A 25,748-nucleotide genomic window follows, 5' to 3' on the forward strand; every position below is an offset into this window, starting at 1 on the left:
CTCAAGCTCGGTTGACTGAGAAGTGAGCGAACAGAGCAATAAATGAAATTACAGAAAGATGCGCTAATTTTAAGGAAAATCAGTAAGTTCTATTTTGGACATGTTGATTAAAACAGAGCTCATTTCCATTTAAGATTATATTTACAACCTCTTTTTCCCCCACCACAACTTGTTTACATAAATGTTTTAATATAGTATTTAATCTTCTCCTAAATAGTACCATACCCACAATCAACTACCATTGCTTAATTTTTCTTTTTTCTTTTGAGGAAGATTAGCCCTGAGCTAACTGATGCCAATCCTCCTCTTTTTTGCTGAGGAAGACTGGCCCTGAGCTAACATCCATGCCCATCTTCCTCTATTTTATTTGTGGGACACCTACCACAGCATGGCTTGCCAAGCAGCACCATGTCCGCACCCAGGATCTGAACTGGCAAACCCTGGGCCACCAAAGTGAAATGTGGACGCTGCACCACTGGACTGGCCCCACCATTGCTTAATTTTTCTAACTCCATTGTCTTATTCCTAGTCTAATATTTTTCTAAGTTGTTCATAAATAAAGCCAAAAGCCATATACTCTTTTCCAAAAAAATCTCCAAAGGAAAAGATGTCCTGAAGAACAGAAAATGACTTTCATTCTTGCAGTTCAGGCTGGTATATTCTCAGGCTCCCTCATTAACCTCCCGATTCCCTTTTCAGCTCATCCCAGGAGTAGCAGAATGTAATAGACCACTGCAACCCCCCGCTCCTCACTGGGCTGATCCAAGCTCTGAGCCACTGAGGGGTCCAATGGGGGACAAAACCCAAACCATGTTTTACCCAAGGGTAAATTCTAATTCAGTAGACTTCAGATCTAAGAGACCCACTGTGTGAGGAGACCCTGAGCCTCCTCGCAGAAGGAGAATGTTTGTCAGGGCCCAAGTGCAGTGAGAGACACATCTCCACAGGGACATCTTACCAGGCCCCAATCCTAGTTGTTCGCAAGCTTTTCTGTATGTCTAAGAACAAACTAGTAAGAGGGTTGACTTAGAGTGGTGAGTCTACACAACATTCCTATGACAGCGTCCTTACATTAGCAAATGCAACAAAAATAGGAGTGTCTGTTAGGGGCCAGTCACTGTACCTGACACTAGCTGAGTAGGGAACACACAAAGACAGATGAAGTATGAGTTTGTAAAAAAAAAATCATTCTTAATTGTTTATGGATAGAAATGCTACTGCACTTAGAATAATAACAGAATAACTAGCATGCATTGTGCTCTTTCTGTGTTCCAGGCTCTGTTCGAAGCACTTTATATATCTCATCTCATCCTCACAAGGAGTTGAGATCAGTACTATCATTATCCTTACTTTGTACAGTAAGAAACTGAAGCTTAGGGAGATGGAACAGTCTGCCCAAAAAAGTCACCTAACTGGTAGGCAGCAGAGCAGCCTTTCAGATCTGGGTCTACCTGACTTTAGCCCTCTCCTCCATGTGGCCTGTCGGGTCCTTCTGTCACACAGTCTCTGTACAGGATCCACTAACCTTTGGCCACATGAGAACAGAGAATACCACTTGTTTAGAGAAGCTGGCCTGCTTTTATATTTTCCCAATTCACTGCTTAAAATAATCTCTTTCTTGCATTTTTTATCCCCTCTTTGGCAGAAAACTTATCCTTCTACCTATTTTTTCTTATTTGACCTCACTAAATCCCTACGAGGAGAGATGAATACGTTTTATTATCCCTTCTGATTCAAGGCGATGTAATACATCTCTTTTTAGTCAATATATTGAACTCAGGCAACCTCAGGAACGTAAAGGAAAAGTGGGGAGCTTGTGTTTGGACACACTTCTGCTCCTCTGAGAAGGCTTTCAGCTCAACAATCTGTAGATATCTGTGCAAGACCTTGAGACGGTCACCCAGGAATTGTAGCCTGCTGATTCCTGCCCATTCAGGAAGACATTAAAGCCATTACAAATTGCTTAACAGATGATGCATAATATTAGAGATGAAGAATCTGGCTGTGAAGACTTACACCAGGGAAATCCTGCCATGTGATTTTTTTTTTCCAGTTCAACACCTTGTGCTAACAGTATCTTACTGACACAGTGTGAAATAGTATTGAAGAATGAATGATTCAATACAAAAAGAAAATTAAAATTTCAGAAGTGTCACCACTTAGAAGAAAGAGCATGGACTTAGGAGATTAACAGACCTGTGTTCTGGGTTCTAATAACCATGTCACCTCAATAAAGTTACTTCACAGGGCTGAACCTCAATTTGAGCATTCATGAAATGGAGATAATGATAACCTATATTTCATGGCTGTGAAGATATGAAATACAGAAGTTCCCCTTATCCATGTGGGATATGTTCCAAGACCCCCAGTGGATGCCTGAAACCACAGATAGTACCGAACCCTATATATACTATGCTTTTTCCTATACAGACTTATGATAAAGTTTAATTTATAAACTAGATACAGTAAGAGATTAAAACCAAATATTAATAATAAAGTTGGCTTTGGGGCCATTATCAAGTAAAATAAGGGTTACTTGAACACAAGCACTGTGATACTGCAACAGTCAATCTGATAACAGAGGCAGCTACTAAGTAACTAACGGGCGGGTAGCGTGTACAGTGTGGACGTGCTAGACAAATGAGTGATTCACATCCTGGGCAGGACGGAGCTGGACATGCAAGATTTCATCACACTGCTCAGAATGGCTAGCCATTTAAGCTCATGAATTGCTTTTTCCTGGAATTTTCCATTTAATATTTTCCATGGTTGACTGTGGGTAACGAAACCACAGACTGAAACCGCAGATAAGGGGGGACTACTGTAGTTTATACGAAGTATCTAATGCATAGAAGCATAAACGATAGCCTGTTACCAACAATGACTAACATTTATTAAACACTATGTGCCACGTTCTGTTGTATGATCTTCACATATATTAACTCTTTAACTCTTACAACAGTCCTTTGATTTAGGTTTTTTAATTGTCATTCCCCTTTTACTGATAAGGATACAAAGTCCCACAAAGGTTCAAAATGTTCCCAGATCACACAGCTAGTATGTGATAAGCCAAGATATGAACTCAGCCATCTAACTTCAGTGTCAGCCATGGCACTAACTGTCTCCACAGTCAGCTTTGAGAACCGAGCACCTTTTAGGATCTTAGAGCTAACCTCCAGTCCACTTTTCTTTCTCGAGGTACGTATCTGTAAGCACAGGAAACTGTTTCTCAACGACCCCAGGAAAAACTGTCAGGGGTTACTTCTGGAACCTGTTCAATTTTACCCTCACACGCAAATGAGGAGTATTCTTAATTTATACTAGAAATAATTCTTTCAGAAAGATTTCACACCTAACCCTGTGCCATTATCACCTACAAGCAACATCATTGGCTCATTTCTCCACTTTTAATTCACTCTGGATAAATTTGGACGTAACCTTTTACAATATTACACGTTTTCTTTGCATTTTGTGTGATTTTTTTCCATAAGCTTAAACCTGTAAGACACTTCTATCTCAGCATATAGCAAAAGTAGTCATATGTATCTATGATTCATCTTCTTCAGCCAAATGTTTTCAAATATTCAAGGACTCTGACTGCCTGAAGGCTTTTTTCAGATAACACAATTTTATGCATATTCTTTTCAGCTTCAAATTCAAAATGCTGTCCCTTAGATTTTACAGATTCTGTCTCCTAGTTGAAAGATTTTTGGGGTCATCTAAAATTTGTGTAGTGATTTTTTTAAATTTTTGTCTTTTTTTTTCATTTATTTGCCAAGAATATGCATCTGAAGGCAATGGAAATAAGGATTACCTAGGGCTTTTAATTTGTCTCTTTACAGAATTTACTGAACAATGGTTACTGCTTTTCTGAGGTAATTTCCATAGAAATCTGCAAACTACTTTAAGATACAGTGATGGTAATTATGCTTTTATGGGATTTCACATGTGAAAAAGCTCTTTTTTAAAAATTTTAGCATCGATCTCCATTAATAGGATAGCACATAATAAAATTATAGGGAGCGGCTGGCCCCGTGGCCGAGTGCTTAAGTTCGCGCGCTCCGCTGCAGGCGGCCCAGTGTTTCGTTGGTTCGAATCCTGGGCGCGGACATGGCACTGTTCATTAGACCACGCTGAGGCAGCGTCCCACATGCCACAACGAGAAGGACCCACAACGAAGAATATATAACTGTACCGGGGGGGCTTTGGGGAGAAAAAGGAAAAAATAAAAAAATCTTTAAAAAAAAAAATTATAGGGAAAAACAAAATCCTAATAAAATAATGAAAGTCAACTGGTGAAATTGACCAGAAATTTATAGGTCAGTTTTCTCATTTACAGCTTCTAGAAACTTACTAAGTTTCCTTCATAAAAATATAATGCCCCAAAGTTAAAAAATAAAGAGGAAAATTATCATAGTTTAGAATGTCTTGAGTTACAATTGCATAACACATGCTTTTAAAAAAAAAAGTTTAGTAGACATTTCTCATAAATATTTGTGATACACTTTACATAACTAAAAAATTCGTGACATCTCAGCAGGGTCGCTCTAGCTGCCAGTCTGAATACATGCAAAATGAAGCAAATAAGATATACCTATGTGTTTTCTTTGTCTGAAGAGAATGGCTTCCATTTAAATTCACATCATACTCATTTGCAAATAAACTATATTTTTTCACTGTGTGATTTAGTGACATCCACGTTTCCATGCAAGGAACCATTGAATTCCCTAATGATGTTCTGATTTTCTTAACAATGAACACCAGTGAACTTTCCCCTAGGCAAACCAGATGGAAACTAAATTGTTTCTGCAAAATGAACAATTTGTGAAATCTTGGCAAATTGAATTCCAAATATACTTAGAGATGATCTTGACTTCCTTTGCAACTCTGCCACAACATGCAATGCATTTAAGGCCTACATGAGAAATACACTAATTAGCTCCATAACCTTTAAGCAGAAATGAATGAGAACAGAAGATCACCATGGAAGAGATAAAAGTCAAAAACTCTAAAAAAGAGGTAATATGCAGATGGAACAGCTTCACTGAGAAACTTTGAGATTAATGTAGATGTTGTTAGAGGTGTTCACTTATCACCTTTGAATTGGTTATCTATTTTGTGAAGCAGGAAACTAAAGCAAATTTCTTCACATTGCTTCAAGTCAGCGATACAGCCAAGATGAAAATCTGAATTCAAATCCTAATCTATACGCCTATAATTTGCTGTTCTGTATACTCTCATCTATATTCAAAAATGGAATTTAATGGACTGTGCATGAGAAAGATTTTGTTTCTATTACCCACAATCTGATTATATTATCTTCACAGTGACACTGTGAAACTATCAAGAAGATGCTACATGCTTGTGGCACAAAAGATGGACTGTGCTTTCTTCTTTATCCCAAGTAAAGAATTCTTATAATTCTCATAGCATTCCATCTTTAGAGGCCTCTAATTTCCCTGGAAATGACTAACATGGCCATAGCCATGATTAGGTTTTATTCAAAAATTCAAATATTCCACCTCAGCTAGTATGTCATCGAGTCATAAGGGTTCTTTTGCATCTTTACAAGATCCAGCCATATCTAAATCCAAATTTAAAGACTGTTCTTTTGCATCTATACAAGATCCAGACACTCATGTTAAAAAAAATAATGAAACAAAGTAGCAGAATTTCTCTTTTAAAAGGGTTGTTCTGAGGTAAAACTAGCAAGAAAAATAATATTAATACCTTTCATTTACAGAACAGGTTTAATATTTCAAAGCTTGTTTATATCTTTTATTTCATTTTATTCTGACTAGTTCTTTATTATAAGAGATAGTTGCATGATTATATATGAATCTAGCTACAGTTTCTCTCCAACCAAACTAGTCAAGTATCCAATGTTACTCATGTGTCACCTTTAAAACCTACTCTGTCCTCCCAAATTGTGATTGTTTTCTTTTTGTCTTCTTTTTGTTTCTCCTGTCTAGTTATTCCCACAATGATTTGCATACATCGTCCTTGGCATTTCGCCTCTCCCAGAAAGCTTGATCCCTAAAATCCTACTTCCATATGTTTTTCTTTGCTTTTAAGAAACCCAAATGATACCTTAACTCTAAAGAAAATTTATTATCAGCTATGTGCTACCACAGTTCTATTTTTTTGCATCACTAGTGCATATAGCATAGCTTTTCATTTTTTGTCCATCACAGTCTTGACCAACTAACTTGACTTTTCTTACATCCCAAAAACTAAGAATTGCCATTTTTCTCTGTCCTATGCCTTTCCTACAGTAAGGTACAATCTCTCTTGATCTGTAACTTTATATTGACCTTTAGCCATATGGCAGACACTGTGTTAGACAAAACTGATTAAAAACACAGGCTTTGTTTAATAAAAGAGGGAGATAGTGAACAGACGTTTAGAGTATAATGTTGCAAGTGCTATAGTGAGAATTTGGAAAGGTGTCATGGAAACAAAGAGGGGAGAAAGGCCAAACTCTCATGACAACGGTCAGGGAAAGACTCAGTAGAGATGACAGTTGAGAAATAAGTAGGAGTCCAGTAGAAAAACAAAGGGAGATCGGTTATACCAAGCAAAGGAAGCAGCATGTTCAAAGATTTGAAGGCACAACAGAACATGGTGCAATCAAGAACATGCAGTTAGTAATCCTCCCTGTTCCATTGCCTGCAACCCCAGATGAACTTGCTTTCACATGGTAGCATTTCTGCTATATACATCTCCTTTGATATTTCTTTGTATAATACTTTTATCATTTTCCTTTTTATGTCTATGGTCTTTATCCTCTACTCTGGCATCATCTTCATAGCTTGCCCTTTGTATCTTCAAAAATCTTCTTAAGTGAGACCACTTTTTCCTAGAGTCTGGTAAAAGGGCAGTGGTGTTTAACCTGGATCCTCTCATTTCTGCTGTCTTAATTCTTCTTGATCATAAAGATTGAGAGCCAGGAACACTCACAAAGCTGGTCTTTTTTTCTTTTCCACTACGCACTCACACATCTAACCCACGTTTCCTCTTCCAACAGTCTAGTCCCTGCCTCTATGTGATATTCCGCCTCTGTTGATGAGTACCAAGAACCCTCAGGCCAATCCCTTCAAGAGTGTTAACCTCCCTCTTACCTGATTGTAAAGGACTTGTATTTTGCTGTAAAGTTTCACTCTGCTTCTAAACTTTGGCCCTCTGCCTTTTGTATCACACAGTCCTACTGCAAGCAGTGCTTTCTCCATGTGTACCTGTGAGGGTCTTTCAGGCTTCCAAGTCCTTTTAAATTATCCACTTTTTTTTCCCAGTTTTTCTGGGATATAGTTGACTGTCTGCTTTCTTTCTGTGACATAATCCCTCCTCTTGCCTCAAAATCTCCTGTATTCTTTTTTCTGGAACTTGGATATCATCTATAGAGAGCCTGTTATTTGGGGGGTTTTTTTTGGTCTTTTCTTGCATCGAGTTCTCTGAGGCTCTTCTTTATTCCCAATCCTTTCTTTATTCTTCTGTGGACTTCAAATACAGGCCTCTCTTCTTGGGCAATGGTTTTTCTTTCCTCTATAAGAGCCATCTTCTCCAGGCATTTTTGGCTTAGCTCTTCCTCTGGCTAGCTTGTCTAAATTTCTGCTGCATCTTCAAATCCATTTCAAAGAACTAGAAATGACACATAACATTGATAGTATTTTCCTCCATTCAAACAATAGTAATTTCCTCCATCTCCCCCAAAATACCCAACGGCAACCATTTTTAGGGGCCACCTACCCAAAATACAGACCTTCCTTTCTTGCTAAGCTCTTCATGCTACCTCGCCCTTATTGAAGACTTTTCTCCAGGCACTTTCTGCTCATATTATTGGTTGGCACACATGTAAAGGACATCTCTTGCTGTTCCAACAATAGCCAGAATGAATCTCTGTTCTGGCTTAAAAACAATTCGAAGGTCGAGTGCCCATGTTACTCTCAACAACTTTCTATCTCACACTTTTGTCCCCACCCTAGTGCCAAATCTCTCTGCTGCTGTCAGTGGAACTTCAACATATCATGGTATTTTTTTCAATGAAATTCCATTGACCTGTATCCTCTGTTTCAGTCCTGAAGAGAACTAACAGTCTAGCTTCAGCTTGTTTGGGGACATCACCACAGTGCCCCATGCTTTTCTTCTGATACAATGTACAAGATATATCAATTTTCTCTGTCATCAGGTTCACATCGAACTCTCTATTTCTGTGCATTTGAAGTACTGCAAATATATCTCCTGGGCTCTTCCTCATTGAACTAATAATTAGGGTCCTACCACCTAGTCCCTTGCCAGGCAACAGCTCCATCCCTTATGAAGTGAATCCACATAAACACTCTTTCAAAATCCTCCCACTGCTTCCCTGGCTATGCCCCAGTTGTTTGATTTTCCTTATCTTCTCTCTTCCTTCCGCCCTCTAATAGAAAATAAAATAGACATGCCAGCCTTTTTTCCCTCTCCTCTCTTCCTCAAGTTTCTCTTCTCCCCTCTGTTTCTTTCTCTGTGTTTTCCTGCTGCCTTGCCTCCCAGCCCCTATTCATCAGCTTTTTTTTTCCCTGTCTTCTGTCCTTTTCCAAGGCTCCTGTTTGCTAGGGACAGATCCCACAGACAGCAGAAGCTGGAAGTCGAGAAGCAGGGTTTGGCCCCTCTGACCTCCCTAATCTTGCTTTTAAGTAGCTTTTCTCTCCTCCCCAGCTTCTGTGTGACTTGCCTACATCTATACCATGCTCCTTTTATAGCCTTTTTGTTTCTCTTCTCTGTGATTTTGAGCTCTCCATGGATCTCAGGTAATCCTCACAGAAAGATAAAGCAGGCATTATTTATCTATTTATATGGTGCGGGAAGAACTTGCTTAGAGCGCCTGCATGAGCTAGTTAGTGGCAAAACTCAGGTCTGCTAAGCATCCAGCCCTTCCTGAAGATGAAAGGGAAAACCTTCCTCAGTCAATGACGTCTCCTAACTATGTGGCACTGCTATTTCTTTGGGAATTCCTTTTGGTCATCATCATCCCAGAATTAAAAAGAAAAAAGTGTTCTCTGGATAAACAGCACCCTGTCTTCTGAGCTTTCTCTGTCAAGACCCATCCCCACATTGTACTGTCTTCTGAGCTTTCTCTGTGAAGACCCATCCCCTCATTATATCCTCTCAAGTTAGGTAGGATGCACCAGTAAACGTAGCTGTGGAGTGATGGAAGGTCAGGACGCAGTCTTTGCAGTTGCTGAGTATAATTAGTAAAAAAGTTAATGCTGCACTCTCAGTAAGCCTATGTACAAATCATTCAAATGCATATCTGCCACTAGAGATGACACTTCTCAGGGTTAAAAGTGCCAAACAATGCCTTCTAAGGATAGCCTGGCATTGTTTTTTGTGAATGCCCCAGAATCAATGGCCCACCTTCTAGCATAATATTTCTTGACAATGCTTCCTTTATAACTGCATAGGTCAAATTTGCATTTTTATTTAGAAATATGTTGCCCACTTCAAAATTACTTGGTATCCAATTTCCACTTTAAAAGAAGATAACGCTAGTTCCCATAATCCAAATAACTACTCGGAAGAGGCCACTTTACCCCAGAGCTTCAAAGTCACATGAGGATAAAAAAAATTTAAAATTGGATCTGACCCAGAAAATCAAGGACATGTAGTTGACGGAGGGAGAATGTTAAAGAGACAAAGTGACTTGGTAAATGTCTTTGGATACCATCCACAAACCATTCTCCATTATTTCCCTTCTTCTTCACACATCCTCATACAATTGGTCATTTATCTGAATTCACACTTAGGCCCTCTGCTAACTAAAGGAACCTCTCAAGCTATGGAGCATACCCACCACCTTCCCGTTTTTGCTCATCTCCACTTACTTAGATAAATCTCCCATAACTCAAGAAACTGTCAACTAAAATTGAATCCCATGATGGATTACCATGTCATCCACTATGGGGCAAAACTGTATTTTATATTATTTTAATTTATAAAATATAAATTATCTTATATTTTAAATTTTAGATCAGAGATCTAAAGCTTTAACGAAAAGGAATGAATGGTGGAATTTCAGGCACCACAGCACACTGCAGCATGAAGAATCTTTTGATAAGAATATTTCTGGGACTCGCTTTCCATCCCATGTTCTGTTCTCATCCCCCTACCCTCCACTGAAAATTCACATGTGAAATTAACCACAACAAATTCCTCTACCTTCTCTGCAGTGGTCCTTCCTAATACCACATCTATAATGGCACTTACCATTTCACATTGAACTTTTGTTTTATGCTCGTTCTCTCCAGCACAGAATAAGTTCCTTAAGGGCAAGAACAAGTCTTAATTATCCTTTGTTTCCAGTACCTTGCACCATGACTGATATATTGAAAATACAAAATAAGGGTTTGGTAAACTGAATTAATGAAGTATAAGACTAAGCATTGTTCACTTTCTGCAAACCACACAAACTGAAATGGATCAGTAATCATACTTTTGAAAACATTGTTTAGAATTCATTCACTTATTTGTATTAAATGTGTATTAATTATGTTATACAATAACAAATAGACCCAAACATATAGTGGTTCAGCAACAGAGAAATTTCTTGCTCACTCAATAACACAAAGTGGTTCCTGATTGGCAGGTAGGACTCTGCTTTATTGAACCATTTAGGGATCCTGGCTGATTGAACCTCTGCTGTCTTCAGCATGTCACTTCCAAGGTCACTGTGAGGTCATTGTCACAGTCATAGGAGAAAAGATCATACGCAGAAGTTTCGGGGGATTGAGTGTAGAAGTGGTACATGTCACTTCTGTTCACATCCCGTTGCCTGGAACTCAATCACAAGGCCACATCTAACTGCAAGGAAGGCTGAGAAATGTAGTCTAGCTGTGTGCCCAGGAAGAAGAGAAGGGATTTTTTTTTTTTGAGGTCATAATAGTTTATAACATTGTGAAATTTCAGTTGTACATTATTATTTGTCAGTCATCATATAAAAGTGCTCCTTCACCCCTTGTTCCACCCCCCCCCCGAAACCCTCTTCCCACTGTAACCACTAAACTATTCCCTTTGTCCATGATTTTGTTCACCTTCCACATACGAATGAAATCATATGGTGTTTGTGTTTCTCTGTCTAGCTTATTTCGCTTAAAATAATACCCTCAAGGTCCATCCATGTTGTTGTGAATGGGACAATTTTGTCTTTTTTATGGCTGAGCAGTGTTCCATTGTGTATATATATACCATATCTTCTTCATCCAATCATCAGTTGATGGGCACTTGGGTTGCTTCCATGTCTTGGCTCTCATAAATAATGCTGCAATGAACATAGGGGTGCATAAATCAAGAAGAGAATGGATTTTGACAAATAGTTAGTAGTCTCTGCTAGAGTTGAGCATTCAGTAAACATGCATTTATTCTTTGGCTCAACAAATATGTACTAATCATCTCCTATGTGCCAGGTAGTACACATATAGACAAAAGTGTGCTACATAAAGATGATTAAACTCATGGAAGTCAGATACAATCCAATAATCACACACAAATCAATACATGATTGCTGTACACAAGTACAATTACTTTTCATGATTATAATACATGATTACTATAATCAATATTTCAAAGGAAGAGTGCAGGGAGCTATTAAAGAATATGTAAGAAGGGCTTTATAGGGTGAGTTAGATAAGGCTTCTCTAAATAAATGAATTTTAAGGCAAGGTCTGAAAAATGAGTAAAAGCTAAGTAAAAGGGAGAATCACAAGAGGACAGAATGTGTCAACAAAAGCAACACTTTATGTTATGACTCTGAGAGTAGTTAACGTGACACATTTAGTGACATGAAGAAGACTGATGTGGCTGGAGCATAGAGAGGAAAAGTGGCATGAGATGATTCTGAGGAGTAAGCAGGAACCAGACCTTGAAGAATATTATAACTGATGGGAAAGATGTGGGTCTTAATCCCAAGAGAGACAGGAGACCTGCTTGAGGATTTTAAGTAGATTTTTTATTAAAAAGGTGATTCTGGGGCTGGCTCCATGGCCGAGTAGTTAAAGTTCTGTGCACTTCACTTAGGTGGCCCAGATTCACAGGTTTAGATCCCAGGTGCAGACCTACTTCACTCACCAGCCATGCTGTGGAGGCATCTCACATACAAAGTGGAGGAAGACTGGTACAGATAGTAGCTCAGAGAAAATCTTCCTTACACACACACACACATAAAAAGTGACCCTGCCCCTAGTATTCCAGGAGTCAATTTAAGGAGAGCAACCAAGAGACTATTGGAATAATTCAGATGACACACTACTGGGTTAGGGTGGTGAATATTCTAATATGGGAATATCAGAGATGTATTGGATAGAAATGGAAACAAGTGAACCCACTTGAGAGATTTCTAATAGGTAAAGTCAGAACTCTAAAGAAGTCAATGGTCAATGATAATGCCCAGTTTTCTGGCTTGAGCAACTAGTTGGATACTGGTACCAATTACTGAAATACAGTGAAGCAGATTTGTAAGAAAGGTCATAAGTTCAGTTTTTGGCATTTGAGTTGAAGATGTGTATGAAATATTCTAATGTGGAAACAAGAAGCAGGCAGTTGGGTGTATGAGTCCAGAGCTCAGATAAAAGATCTAAATGAAGAAACAAACTTGAGAACCACTTCCAGACTGTAACCAAAGCCATGGACTGGGAGGATATTAGTTTATGATGGAAAGAAATGGACTAGGACTACACCTTGAGAAAGGATGCCAAGAATGAGTGTCCAGACAGGCAGATATATAAATCAAGAAAGCATTGTATTACAGAATCCAGGGAAGACAGGGAAGTCAACGATTCTGCTGAGAGTTCAGGTTAATGAGACCTGAAAAATATTTATGGCTTACTAAGATGGATGTCATTTGAAATCTTAGCATGAACCATTTCAATATTGATGGAGAGAGAAATGAGTGGCACCTGAATAAATAGGGACAGTGACTGTAGCCTATCCATTCGAGAAGTTTGGCTATGCAAAGGAGCAGAGGAACGTGGCACTATCTAGAGAAGAGGGTGGTTGAGATAGGGCTTCTGTTATAAAATAGTAAATTCTCAAATGCTACATTTTCTGTGCCAGGCACTCTTATAACTGCTTTACTTTGCCTTACATTTTACTCTATTTCGTTCATTGATTTTTGCATCCTTTACTGTGTCCCAGTGTCTAGGACAAGGCCTGGCACAAAGGAGATGCCCAATAAATGTCTGTTGAATGAAATATAGTGAGTTAATGCCCACATCTCAGTCCAGTGCTCTTTCCACCACTCTGTACTGTACTTGCTCTGACTCTTAATAGGCATTTTCATTTTCCATTTTTATCATTCTTATTTTGATCTTATCAGAATATCCACTTTTCTGTTGTTAATTATTTCTAATAGAACTGCAAGTGTATCTTTTAATCAAAATAGAGACATATTGTGAGGAAAGTTGAAGATCTAAATCATAAAGTAGAAATCCATCTTTAACTAAATTACATAAATTTTATACTTACAGAAGAGTAACTTGGTTTAAACTGTTACCGAACTTTGCACATGCATCACTGTGTCTAGAACATTCTTGTCCTCTTCTTCACGGGGTTCACTTCAACTCTTCCTGCTGACCTTCACATCTCAGCTCAGGTATTGGCTCTCGCAGGACACTTACGTGCACCAACTTCCCATGTACACTAGCTCTGGTTCAAGGGGGAGAGCTAGAAAACCCATCTTAAAGCTACATTTGCATGGCAAGCACCCTATTTTTACAAAGAACGTGCATTTGGTGTGGCTGGAGAAATTGATAATGATTATTGGGGGTATAGTTCTCCAGTTAAAGTCCTCCTCTGTTTAGTTCTGTTACTAGACTGGAAAGTTTAAGTTTCTCCTCTTTGCTCCCATAGCGCTTGTACCACCTATATGGACAGTTAACACGTTATAGTGTTATTCTCTATCTAAATCTCTGTCTCTCCACTACATTCGAAACTCCTTAAAGTTATCTTATTCCTCAAAGTATCCATGGAACTTAGGGTAGAACCTATATGGTAGAACTCAATAAATATTTTTTAATAAGAAATGAATATGAGGTTAATAGATTATATAGTATTCTCACAAAATAAATATTCAAAGGCATACTGTCTCATTTATCTGAGCAATTTACTGTACATTTGTACACCAGGCCAGATTCCATCTTTTTAGCCTGGGTACATCCACAGCAACATGTCACACTGTGACCATCTGGACCATTAGATGTAAATACTGACTTGGCAGATAGTTCAGGAGTATGAGAGTAGTCATAGGAATAAAATGAATTTGAAAGCTACTACCACCCAAAGGATATATTTAAAGCCACCCATTCTCTTATTAAAATTAAAAACCTGCCATTGTCCCTCTTATGAGTGAAGAATATCTTAGTATTTCTACAAACAGAGAATATGCAAATAACCTGAATTTTCCTTTTGAGAGATTATTAGACTGCCATTTTTTATTTGTCACCTTTAAATAGATTCATAACCTCAGAGAAAAACCCTCTACTCAGAGAATCTATCACCAGTTTAACACATAGAAAAATCTTAAGATTAGCATAAATAGAAAATGTCCTTTTAAAATGTCACAGCATTAAGTCAATTCAGGTACCTTTTTAAAACTCATTGAAAAGTACAGCATTTCCAACAAGCATGTGAACTTAGCCCCATTTTCAAAGGTCACTAAAGTGAACCCTCTTATCACATAAAATGATGGATAGTGCTATAGAAGCCATCAAATAAATATTCATTTTAAATCAAGCTTTTTATTTATCCGTTGGAGATGACCTCTGTTCTAATATCTATAATGGTTTCAAAAAGGAAAGGTATTGCTGTAGTTGTCTATTAAATCATTAATTTGTGTCTATTCTCTTCAGTGGTTGCTTTTGAAAAAATAACAGAATTTATCATGCTGCTCAGAACAAAGGTGCTTTCTGATTGTCAGCTCCATATTCTAAAGGAGCAGGTTAATTTCTCTGAATCTCACAGTTGGAACTTTCTAACACTAACTGGCAGTTTCCACCTAGCGATCAAGGCAATTGACTAAAATAAATTATACATAAAGCTGAAATTCCTAATAGTAATAAGGCTCCCTCATGAGATAATCACACCAGCAAACGCACTCATCTGTCGCCTGCAACTCTACAGGGTGTTGAAATTATCTTATAAGAACTATACTTCCAGAAATGTTTTCATTTCTAGTTTTATGATAGGGCTAACATGGCAGTGACTATGGCACCAGGCACAAAGAAGGAGCCCCAGATAGATTCATTAGTAGGCTTTTAGATTAAACTGCAGACACTGTTGACAGGGTACTAGTGTCCATGCTGTTTACAAAGCAAAAGACCAGTGAGTTTCTCATTTCCATACACTCAACCAACAATTATTTATGTCTTTATTATATGCCTGGAGCTAAGCATCCAAAAGGAGCATAAAATATACTCCCTACTATTCTGGAGTTTAGAGTGAGGGAAACTCACATATATGAAAGAAATAGTAAAAAAAAAAAAAAAAAAAAAAAAAAAAAAATCATCTCTAGGCACCATACTACTGGCTATAAAGCAATTACCAGCAGAAATCCATGCGGGCTAGAATAGTAAGGAGGTACTTTATTAAAGGTATGGAACTTGGAGTAAGGCTTAATGGTTAGGGGTAATTTGATTAGGCAGAAGGGACTAAAGACATTGCAGATGTGTTTCTCAATTAAGCAAAAATCTGGTGATAGGCAGGAATATAGCTCATAGAGACATAGTTATTGCTGTGGTGAACCCCTGGCCAGCCCCCACCAGCCCAATCTTGTACCATCTTCATGACCAAGGCATTTATTCCTCTGGGTACCAAGAATGTGGATGTCTGACAGCTCATAACTGAGTTCTTCCTTCTGAGCATTACCCTCAGCTGAAGAGATCCCTGGTCCACGATGTGGGGATGGCTCACATCCAAAGACTGATGGGTTATAGAGCATAAAATATCATCGCTTTTAAGAATTTGGAACATCTCTGAAGAGCTATCCCAGCTCCTGAGCTCCCCACAGGATGGGCTGAGGCCTTCGATGTGACTGCATCCCAGCCCAACTTTGCCTGTGCAGTCCTGCTCCCTGCATTCCCCATAGATGTTGATCCAAAGGATATGCCCCAATAAACCTCCTCCTTGCAAATCTGAGTCTGCTTTCCTGGAGAACCCAACCTGTGGCAATAGAGGATACTGAGAGACCAATCTGTTTGTATTCGATAGTAGGGAATCTGCATTTATTCATTGAATAGGTGTATATGGAGCCCTACTCTGAGCCAGCCACTATTCTAGTGTGTGGAACACAGGAGAAAGCAAAACAATTCTCTTCTCTTATGGATCTGATATTCTAGTGGGGGAAACCTAAACAAACATAACAGAACTTCAAGTGATATGTGCTAGGATGAAAAAGTAGCCAGGTGAGGGGACAGGCAGTGTGCATGTTTAGGAGAAGATGAGACTTCTTTAGATAGGATAGCCATAAAAAACTCTAAAGAGGTGACATGAGCAGAAAGCTGGATAAACTTATGGAACAATTTATGGTAGTATCAGGGAAGAATATTGCAGAGAAGGAACAGCAAAGGCCAAGGCTCTGACGCAGAAGAGTGCCTGGCACGTCTTGAGAAAAGGAAGTAAGATCAGGAGAACAGTAGCAGGAGATGGAGGGGTCAGATCATAGAAGGCCTTTTAGTGTAAGGAATACGGATGATTCTAAGAGAAAGGGGAAACATTGAAGGGCTTTGAGTAGGACCATCTCATGGTCAGATTTCCATCTTAAAAGGATCACTCTGCCTTTTATGTGAAGAAGAGTCTAGAAAGGAGCAAGAGTGGAAGCAGAGAGACTATTACAGAAGTCTAGGCCAGGAACGATGACTTGGACCTAAGGTCGCTATAGTCACAGTCTGCCTGGGACTAGAGTTTTCTCAGGATACAGGACTTTCAGGGCTAAAACCAATAGAGTCTTTTGCAAATCAGGATGGGTGGTCACCCTACTTGTACTAGAGTGAAGGCTGATAACTGGGGAGATGTGGTCAGATTCAAAATGCATTCTGAAGGTTGAGTAGGCAGTGAAGCGGAAGAAAATGGTTGGGATAGTTAAGTCAGAGGCAAAGTATAGAGCTTCTTGAAAGCCAGAAAAATAGGCTTGGACCTTTCAAAGATTAGCTGGACATTGATATGCAGTCTGCATTGGACTCTCGAGAGACTATGACTAATGAGCTCTTTCATCAGACTATTTCAAAACAAGATGACCAAAGTGTTTAGAGCTTGATCTCAGAGTGAAGGTGAAAGTGATAGAGGGGGTGGTGGAGTGATGGTGTAAGGTGGTGAAGGTAGTAATGATGGTGATAGCGGCAAGTATAGTGGAGATGGAGGTCATATTTGAGGTGGAAGTGGTGAAGGTAGGGATCACGTTGATGATGGTAATAATGGGAAAAAATGAAATATAATAAAAAATATGGTTTGGGAGATTTACATAAAAAGAACTCTCAAGACTTATGGGCTGAATGACTAGAGGAAAACAGAGAGAAGGTAAGCTGCCATTGGAAACAGATTACTTAGTGAGCCAGACAGAAAGGAGTCTGGGAAAGGAGAACAGTCCAGGGGAGGGTTTGGTGATGAAGATCCATTTAGTTAGACACAATTAATTGAAGGTGAGAGTGGAATATCCAAGGAGTGGTCAGCTGGAATATTAGTTTGTCATTCCAGATGGCAATCTGATAGTAAAGAAAACTCATGATTTTGAGTCAAAGGACCCTGCTCCAGTTCCACGGGGAGACACCTATGTAACCTTATGCAACCTCTGAGTCTCAAAGTCTTCATTTATAAAAGGGACATAACACTACCTACTTCACAGGGCTGTTAATCAAGAAAACTAGATAGAATTGTCAAGAAGCAGTAAGGATCTGAGGTACAGATTTGGATATCATCTTTCCTCACAAAATTTTCCAAGAACCCCTTTATTTTCCCTTTGCCATAACTCCAAAGAAAACTTTTTTAAAATTTAGAAAAATCTTTGTTTCTAGAACTTTAGCGTCACAGATAAAATGTTTAATACTAAATGTTCATATATTGCTACTCAACCATCTTTCTTCCAAACTGACATGTAAAAACCATTAAATGAGAGTTTGATGTAAAACTGTCCACATAAAATAATCAGATCATTCCAATTCTTCCATGTAGCTGACAGATACAGTAAAACCTCCCCAGGCCAGAACAAGACTCTGGGGACAGAAGTGCTTCCCCATTCAATCACAGAAGTTCAGTGAAAGACTTTACTGAGGAAAATAAATTGTTTTCCCATGATTCATACCGGTGTGAGACCCTGAATCTAAGATTCGAGGGTAACAACATTGGCTTGTGACGTAAGCCTCAGATGTAAGCCTTGTTTCGAGTGTGGCAGAATGGAACACATCTTCAGGAGACACCAGAGCAGTCCAGAGATCTGCCACGCATGACCTTGAGGGGGCGGCTTCAGGGCCTCCCCATGGTGCACATCCTGGCTCTTCTTGCTTAACATGAACTTCAGGTTCCCACATCACCCACAACATGTGAAAAACACATTGCAATTATATTTGGAAATGTCCTAAATCAGTTAATCAAAAGTCAAACCGACATGTAGTAGAAGAAAGTTGTCCTAATTCTAACAATTTTCATTCTAAAAAATTATTAAAGCTGATTTTTAAAGAATTAGACAAAGCGTATACTTATACCTCAGATAGTTACAACTCAGAAAATACAACAAGATAAAAGTTCACATGAATTGAGTATATTCCTCACCTTTTTCTATAAAATGAGGTTTTGCTCTATCTGCTCCGATGCCATAAAGGACAGAAATTCCAGAATAAACAGTGACTAGCTTTCTAGTGACTGGCTTATAAATCCAGAAGTAATAAGATTTTAAAACATTGAAAAGTAAATTCAATTGATTAATATAAAACATGTTTAATTTGGCATACCAATTATAATTTTATGAGCAAATGAAATGTTACATGTTTAAGCTCCTAAATTAATGAGTTAAATGTAGATATATAAAGGGTGGTAAAATAAGCACTTTTCCATATTTCCCTTTCTCCCAAAATATCCATTTTGGTATTTTTTTTTTTGTCTTTCAAACACTCATTCTCCCCTCGTCCCACAGCTTTAAAATTAACTTCGCATATTTCTCCTACTTGAGACATGGTTTTTCAAACTCTGTAACTGATCTCTTCTGAAGCTAAATATTATATAAAATCTTTAAAATTCTTTATATATCATAAGATTGAATAATAGAAAGATAAGTCGTGACATTTCTTTATTTAAAACAATTGAGATGCCCATAAATTAGCTGTAGAATTAGATTATGGATGTCACTTAAGAGAGAGCAGTCGTGTCTGAAATGTCTAACTAGAACGATTAGAGTAACCTGGCTTCGCAACAGAGTAAGTTCCCCAGGGAGGGTATCATGGCAAAAAGACAGAATCCTGCAAAAAGAACTCTCCTTCTAATGAGCATTTTTGAACAGCAGTTTTGTTCATTTACATTTCTCTTATCTCCTAAGGTTCGGATGAATTTGTCCACACTTTGTACTAATTTCTGATACTGACTCCCATTCTGTATTTTCAAAGACTATGAAAAGTAATTTATTCCACTAGATTCTCCTGATGTGTAAATTAACTCCTAGGGGTGAGGAGGCACTTCAGGTGAATTTAGCACATTAGGAGTAACTATTATCCACACTAATGGAAGGGAGCTATGACCTGGATAATTCAAAATGAGGGTATTATTTAAAATTTCCATTTATTTACTGTTTGAAAATGTTTGGAAAGTGATAATTCCAGCAAGAACCCTGTCTTCAAGGAGTTTACAGTTAGGGGAAAATTAAGACAAATGCACAATAAGACAAAAAAAGAGTCCTTAACATAAGAAATGTATAAGTGAGATGACGTGAGGACTCAAGGAATGAAAGAAGTGAGGCTATAAACACACATTGTGATGTTTTCAGTAAAATCATTACTTAAGCAGAACAAGGCGCCGTTTCTCCCTCTCATACACACACTGAATATACTTCTCACCTATCAATAAATCATAGAACAGGTAAATGTCCTTCCCTTTTTTAAAGATGGATATAATGAGTACCCTAAAAAAGGGATTACATTTCCTTAAATTACATCTAGGCAGTTATTTCCCCACTGGAGACTATGGCTGATTTAGCACATATATGAAATTATAGATAAGGCCAAGTACAGTCATAGTAAGAGTATAACATGTGAAGACCTGAGGATACGGTCTCCTGTGCCTCATTCTGTGTTCAAAGTCTATCTGTTGATGTGTGACACAGCCATTACCTTCTTTGGAATCAGAATTCATTTTTCTTGGGAGTGGAGAGTCGTGGATACTAAGAAATAAACCCTAATTTGCCATATAGCTCATTCCCTATGTCGAAGAGCAGTCTAGAGCTCCAGCACCTGAGGAAAGCCCTCTCACCCTCTCTCTCATGCTTATAAATATGAATGCAGGAATGCTACTTGTGTTGAACAATACCATGGCTCTTAATGAGTTATCCTAAAGAGTCAGACACTTAGGGCGGAGAGCCCATAGGAGTCATTTCTGAAAAAAGTAAAAGTTCTATCTACCATCATTTTAAACTGTGAATCAGTTGTTTTAAACTGTGAATCAAATGCCTGAGTACAGGATTGGTGAATGTTGTTTGGGCTTAAAATATGGTACCACTGAAATAATATAAGGGACTCTAAGATGCTTTGTTTTGTATTACTATGTCTTTCAATTTTCCAACCTGCCATTTAGATTTTTACAAATATTAAGACAAGGAAAAAGAAAGTTAGACCTCACTTAAAATGAGTAAAACAAAAGCGCAAAAACATACTCTGTTGCCTTTCAACTACTAAGAATTCAGAATTTCTCATCAATAAATAGAATTCAGTGGAACACAAATACATTATATTTATATTTTGGGGGAAAAGACTTGTATTAGACATAATTCTATTTGAAATATAAAAAGACAAAGATTTAGGTAGATTGACTCTACTAAAAAAGTGTTAGGCTCTTCTCAAAGCTATTCAATAAAGTGATGAAATTTTGCCAAGAGCATCAGTACTATTCAGAGCAGAGTCTCTAAAAAAGTCATCTTCGTCCCATTTCCTGAACCATTGAATTATGGATATATCTTGATGAATGTGAAAGTATAGACAAGCTATTTAAAAACTGAAATGGGTTACAATCATTCTTGATGTTACCTTAGTGAATGAAAGACCCCTGGGTAAATGCCCATGCACCTAAGGGTTTTCAAATTCGAATTGTCATAATCCTCCTCCTGAAGAATTTACAATGTGTATGTACAAACTATATTCACCTTTATTTGAAAAGTTACATATACTTCCTTACTGGTTTTCCTAGCAAGAGAAATTGGGTGACATCTGCTTCTCCCTTCGCTACGTACCCACCGCCGGCAAACTGACTGTTGTCATCCTGGAGGCAAAGAATCTGAAGAAGATGGATGTGGGTGGCTTATCTGGTAAGTCTGTGATTTTTTTTTTAAATGCTGTTCTATTGTGGATACTAAATGCATAGCACACATGCCTCGACTCCCCACTCCTTAACTGATCACAGTTCTCTTTCCCCCGGAGGCTGGAAGCCATCTCAGAATTCATCCCAATGCAGCGCCCCAGGAAGCCACTCTCAATTATTGCAACTGGCACAGAAGATGAAATCTGTTTTCCTGCTTCATAGCCAAAGTGTCAATTGTCAGTTCTATAGCATTGAAAGCTGAAAATTTTTGCTTCTCTTATAATAGGCAACACTTATAACCAATTATAATTTTGTTGAGTTGTTTTTGTTTTTTAGTCAAAATTCATCCATAATATGAAAACTAGTTCTTTATCTGAGACTTATTTATTATGTATTTTATAGCCTAACATAGCTTTTAACAATACTGTTTTATTAAAGATTCAGCATTTCAAATATGTGTAGACAATAAGAACTGTTTGAAGGTAAAGCCCCATGGTAATGCGTTTATTTTCTACAGCTTCTATTGGGGGTAGGGGAGACTTTTGGATTTAAAATTCTGTGCAACCCCATCTTGGTTTTAAAAAAAAAGGTGAGTAAAGCATACCCTTCGTCAAAAGCAAAGTCAACTCAAGGACTTGTCATTTCCATAGTCGGACACAATTTTTTTATTTTCTTTTCTGTGTGATTAAATCAATTACATTTTTAATTTTCCAGTAAATCATTACAGTGTGAGAAATTTTCTTGATATGCCACAAGGTCATCATAAATAGACTATAGTTACCATCGTTTGTGGCTGTTGGGAATTAGAACCAACATTACTGGCTATTTATTGTTTTCTCTAATAAAAATATTACAAACTTCAGAAGGTCACCCTAATGCAGCCTGGTGATTTTATATTCTAAAGCATAACAGCTAAAAAAAAAAAAATGCTAAAGCTGAGTTTCCACTTACTGAACCACTAATTTGTCAAATAAATTCTCCCCTTACCTAACTTTATTTCTCTTTATTAAAAAGTCGCCTGAGGAAGCTGCACTAATTCTTTCATGTCACCAAGACTCCATTTAATAATTTACTGATTTCAGTGCCTAATAGCGTTAACAGAGAAAATTTAGAGCGATGAGCACAGTTTCCTCTAAAAATGCAAAGAGTATTTATTGTGCCTAAGATGCAAAATACATGCACATATATATGTGTCTTACACATATACCTTTTCTAGCTCTGTCGACTGAAAATGCCTAGAAACGGGCTGTTCCAGTAGCAATGACCATCCCTAGCACTAGATATGGTTTGAAAATATAAGTTCTCACTAAAAGAGCCTGGGACTTATTAGGTAGATTCCAGGTGAAGCAAGAAGTGTACAAGACAATAGAACATCTCATCACATCAGAAAGCAAGGAAGCTATCAAAGACAACCGGTGTCATGTCAAAACTTAGAAGTCACCTTGAAAAGGCTTCTACTGGCAAAGATGTGATAATTTGAGCTTCAGAAATTATAACAAATGCAACGTATTTAAACCTAAAAAAACAAAAAAAGAGTATTTAATGTGCTTATAGGTGGGAAAAAATGCAGAGAAATTTTTAACTACAACAACAGTTCACTCCCAGATTCCTACTTAGTATCCTGAGGGATGACTTTGAACACCTTTGACCTCCCCCTTTCCTTTGGTTCAGTAGCCAAGTACTATTACATGTTCCTTTTATCCTCTCTCACATGCTCCATTCCAAGCTCCCATGCCAACCATCTCCACACCATCTGTGTCTATTACTACTCTAGTCTTCTTCCCAGTTCATCTTATATCCTTCAACAGAGTTCCAGAAGCAGCTTTACCATGAAGCCAGTAAAACTTTAGGGTCTCTCATTTGTTCTGTCTTCTTCCAAGGTCCTAGAAATGAGTTCCCATGGGCGTAGATAGATATTTCAACCATGATTTGTTAATCACAAATCTCTTAACACTATGGCTTCTTCTCCACTACCCATCACTTCTTGTCCAGTGGAAAGAGGCTACAGGCATTTTTGAGATTCAGCTAAGGGAAGTTGGATGTAGAAGGATATATTTACGTGCCTGGCAGTCATACCAAGCATCGTTACGTTATCGCTAGCCATCCCAGTGAAGGAAGCACTTCTGGGATGACTCCTAGTACCCACTGGGCTTACTAACTCAGCATTGTGACATGAAAGGGGCAAGGCCAGAGGTATAGCTCATTTAGTATTCATACTTTTATATTCTTTTTCTTTTTTATTCTACTTTGTTGTCATTTTTCAAATGTCAAACTACATTTAGTAAAAATGCCTAGTTTATTGAAACTAAAGTGGGCTGTTTTGCTAGTGTTTAAAATCATATTAGCTTCAGGACTCACACAACCTATGTTCACCTCTACTTTTGAATTACCTGGAATGATTTTAATTGTCAAATATTAAGTAAGGAGATTGGAAGGTTAAATATCCTTAGAGTTGCAATCTTAAGGGCTTCCTGCTGCCTGTGAGATTAAATCATAATCACTCTAATCATTCAGGTCTACATAACGCAGATACTTTCAGACTATGTCCCATCAAATCTCTATATTTTAACCTAATTGACCAGCACACTGTTCTCCAAATAGGCTATGTAATTTGCTGCCTCCATTCTTTGCTTAAATCATTTCCTTCATCTGGAATTCTCTTCCTTCCAACAATGTCTAGCTAAATGCCGTCCGTTCTTCAGGCTCAACATAAGTCTTATTTCCTCCACCCATTTAACAAATATATATTGTGTCCCTACTTTGTGTTAGGCATTGTTGTGAAGCTAGGTTTACGTCAGTGGACAAGACAGCCCAAAGACCCTGCCCTCGTGTAGCTTACATTTTAATGTGGGAAGACAAACAGGAAGCCAATAAATAAGAAAAGCATATAGTATGCCAAGAGGGGATAAGTGCCACGGAGAAAGCAAAGCAAGGAAGTCGGAGAAGGAATGTTGGGGAGTCGTTTTAAGTGGGGGAGTCAAGGAAAGACTTGTGGGTAGGTAACATTTCAGCAACAACCTGGAAGAGGCAAGGAAATAAGCCACGGGGTTCTGGGAGAGAGGACATTTTAGGTGGAGGGGCTCCAGGAAGCCTTTTCTGATCTATCCCTCTAGAACACATTTTTGCCTTTTTTAAATGCCAATAGCAGTTTGTTTACACACTCCAAACATCATGCTTCTCCCTCACTAGACTGTGCTCTGCATTTATATCTCCCACAATGCCCCACTGACTGGTAGCACTGAAGATAGCTGCTGAATGAATAATGCATTATTTACAAGGAGCTATGGCCTGAAAAAACAAGCCTTGCATTTCAAATTTGTTTAACCTACTTACCATTAAAATAACTTTAAGCTCTTGATTGGTCTGTCTCAAAGTAAGTTGACCTATGTCTGAGGAGACCAAAGTTATATAATGAGATCATTCCAGGTAATTCAAATGCCAAACTATATTTGCTGGAAAAAGCTAGTTAATTAGAACTAAAGTGGGTTGTTTTGCCAGGGTTTAAATTGCATGCTACCACTACGAGCAGTTTGACACTGGACAATTTATTTAGCTTTCTAAGCCTCAGTTGCATTGTCTATAAAGTGGGAGTAATAAGAGAGCATTGTTTATAAAGTTATTGCAAGAAATAAGTGAGAGCACAGGGTCTGGCACACCTAAGTGCCCACTGAATATTATTGTAATTATTTCTATCAGTAAATTCATCAAATTTTGGACTACATATGAAAAGTGTGAAAGCAATCAATGGACAGTTTAAGCAACTATGTGATTCAATGGGGAAAAAAGTTCATTTGCTTCACAGGATTGGCTGGTCAATTCAGGCAAAACGGTCTCAGTAGACTTATGTTTTGCATACTCAACAGTGAATCAAGACAAGATATGGAATTAATCCACAAAAAATATTGAAAAAAATTATTGGAAACATTTTTAAAATAATTTCTTACACTCTCCAACAAGGTCAGCCTATTTCTTTCCTACTGTGTTCATTCAAAATGCATTGCACAAAGATTTTGCCCCCTCATATACCCATATAGCAAGCCATGCAAATCCCAACCTTTCTTACTTTACAGTGACAAATTTGATAGGACTTTCACATCTCCACAGCAGACCCTTGAACTTGCATGCTTAATATTCCAACTCTCAAGTATTTGCAAGCAACAGCTAGTGTTTCTGACTCTAGCTATTTCCATTGAAATCTTGAATCTTGCAGGCTGCAAGACTGTTCTTCAGGGAAA

General features: G+C 38.1%; 1 protein-coding gene across 10 annotated transcripts in view; it reads left to right on the forward strand.

Annotated features, from left to right (window-relative positions):
- SYT1 (synaptotagmin 1) overlaps nt 1–25,748 on the forward strand; it is a 518,336-nt gene that overhangs the window by 408,254 nt on the left and 84,334 nt on the right. For all 10 annotated transcript variants that reach the window (XM_070254462.1, XM_070254465.1, XM_070254461.1 and 7 more), the window contains one exon: nt 21,403–21,520. In XM_070254462.1, coding sequence (XP_070110563.1) covers nt 21,403–21,520 — 118 coding nt within the window. The remainder of the gene's footprint in view (nt 1–21,402; nt 21,521–25,748) is intronic.

This window comes from Equus caballus, chromosome 28 (genome assembly GCF_041296265.1).
Source record: "Equus caballus isolate H_3958 breed thoroughbred chromosome 28, TB-T2T, whole genome shotgun sequence".
Lineage (NCBI taxonomy): Eukaryota > Metazoa > Chordata > Mammalia > Perissodactyla > Equidae > Equus > Equus caballus.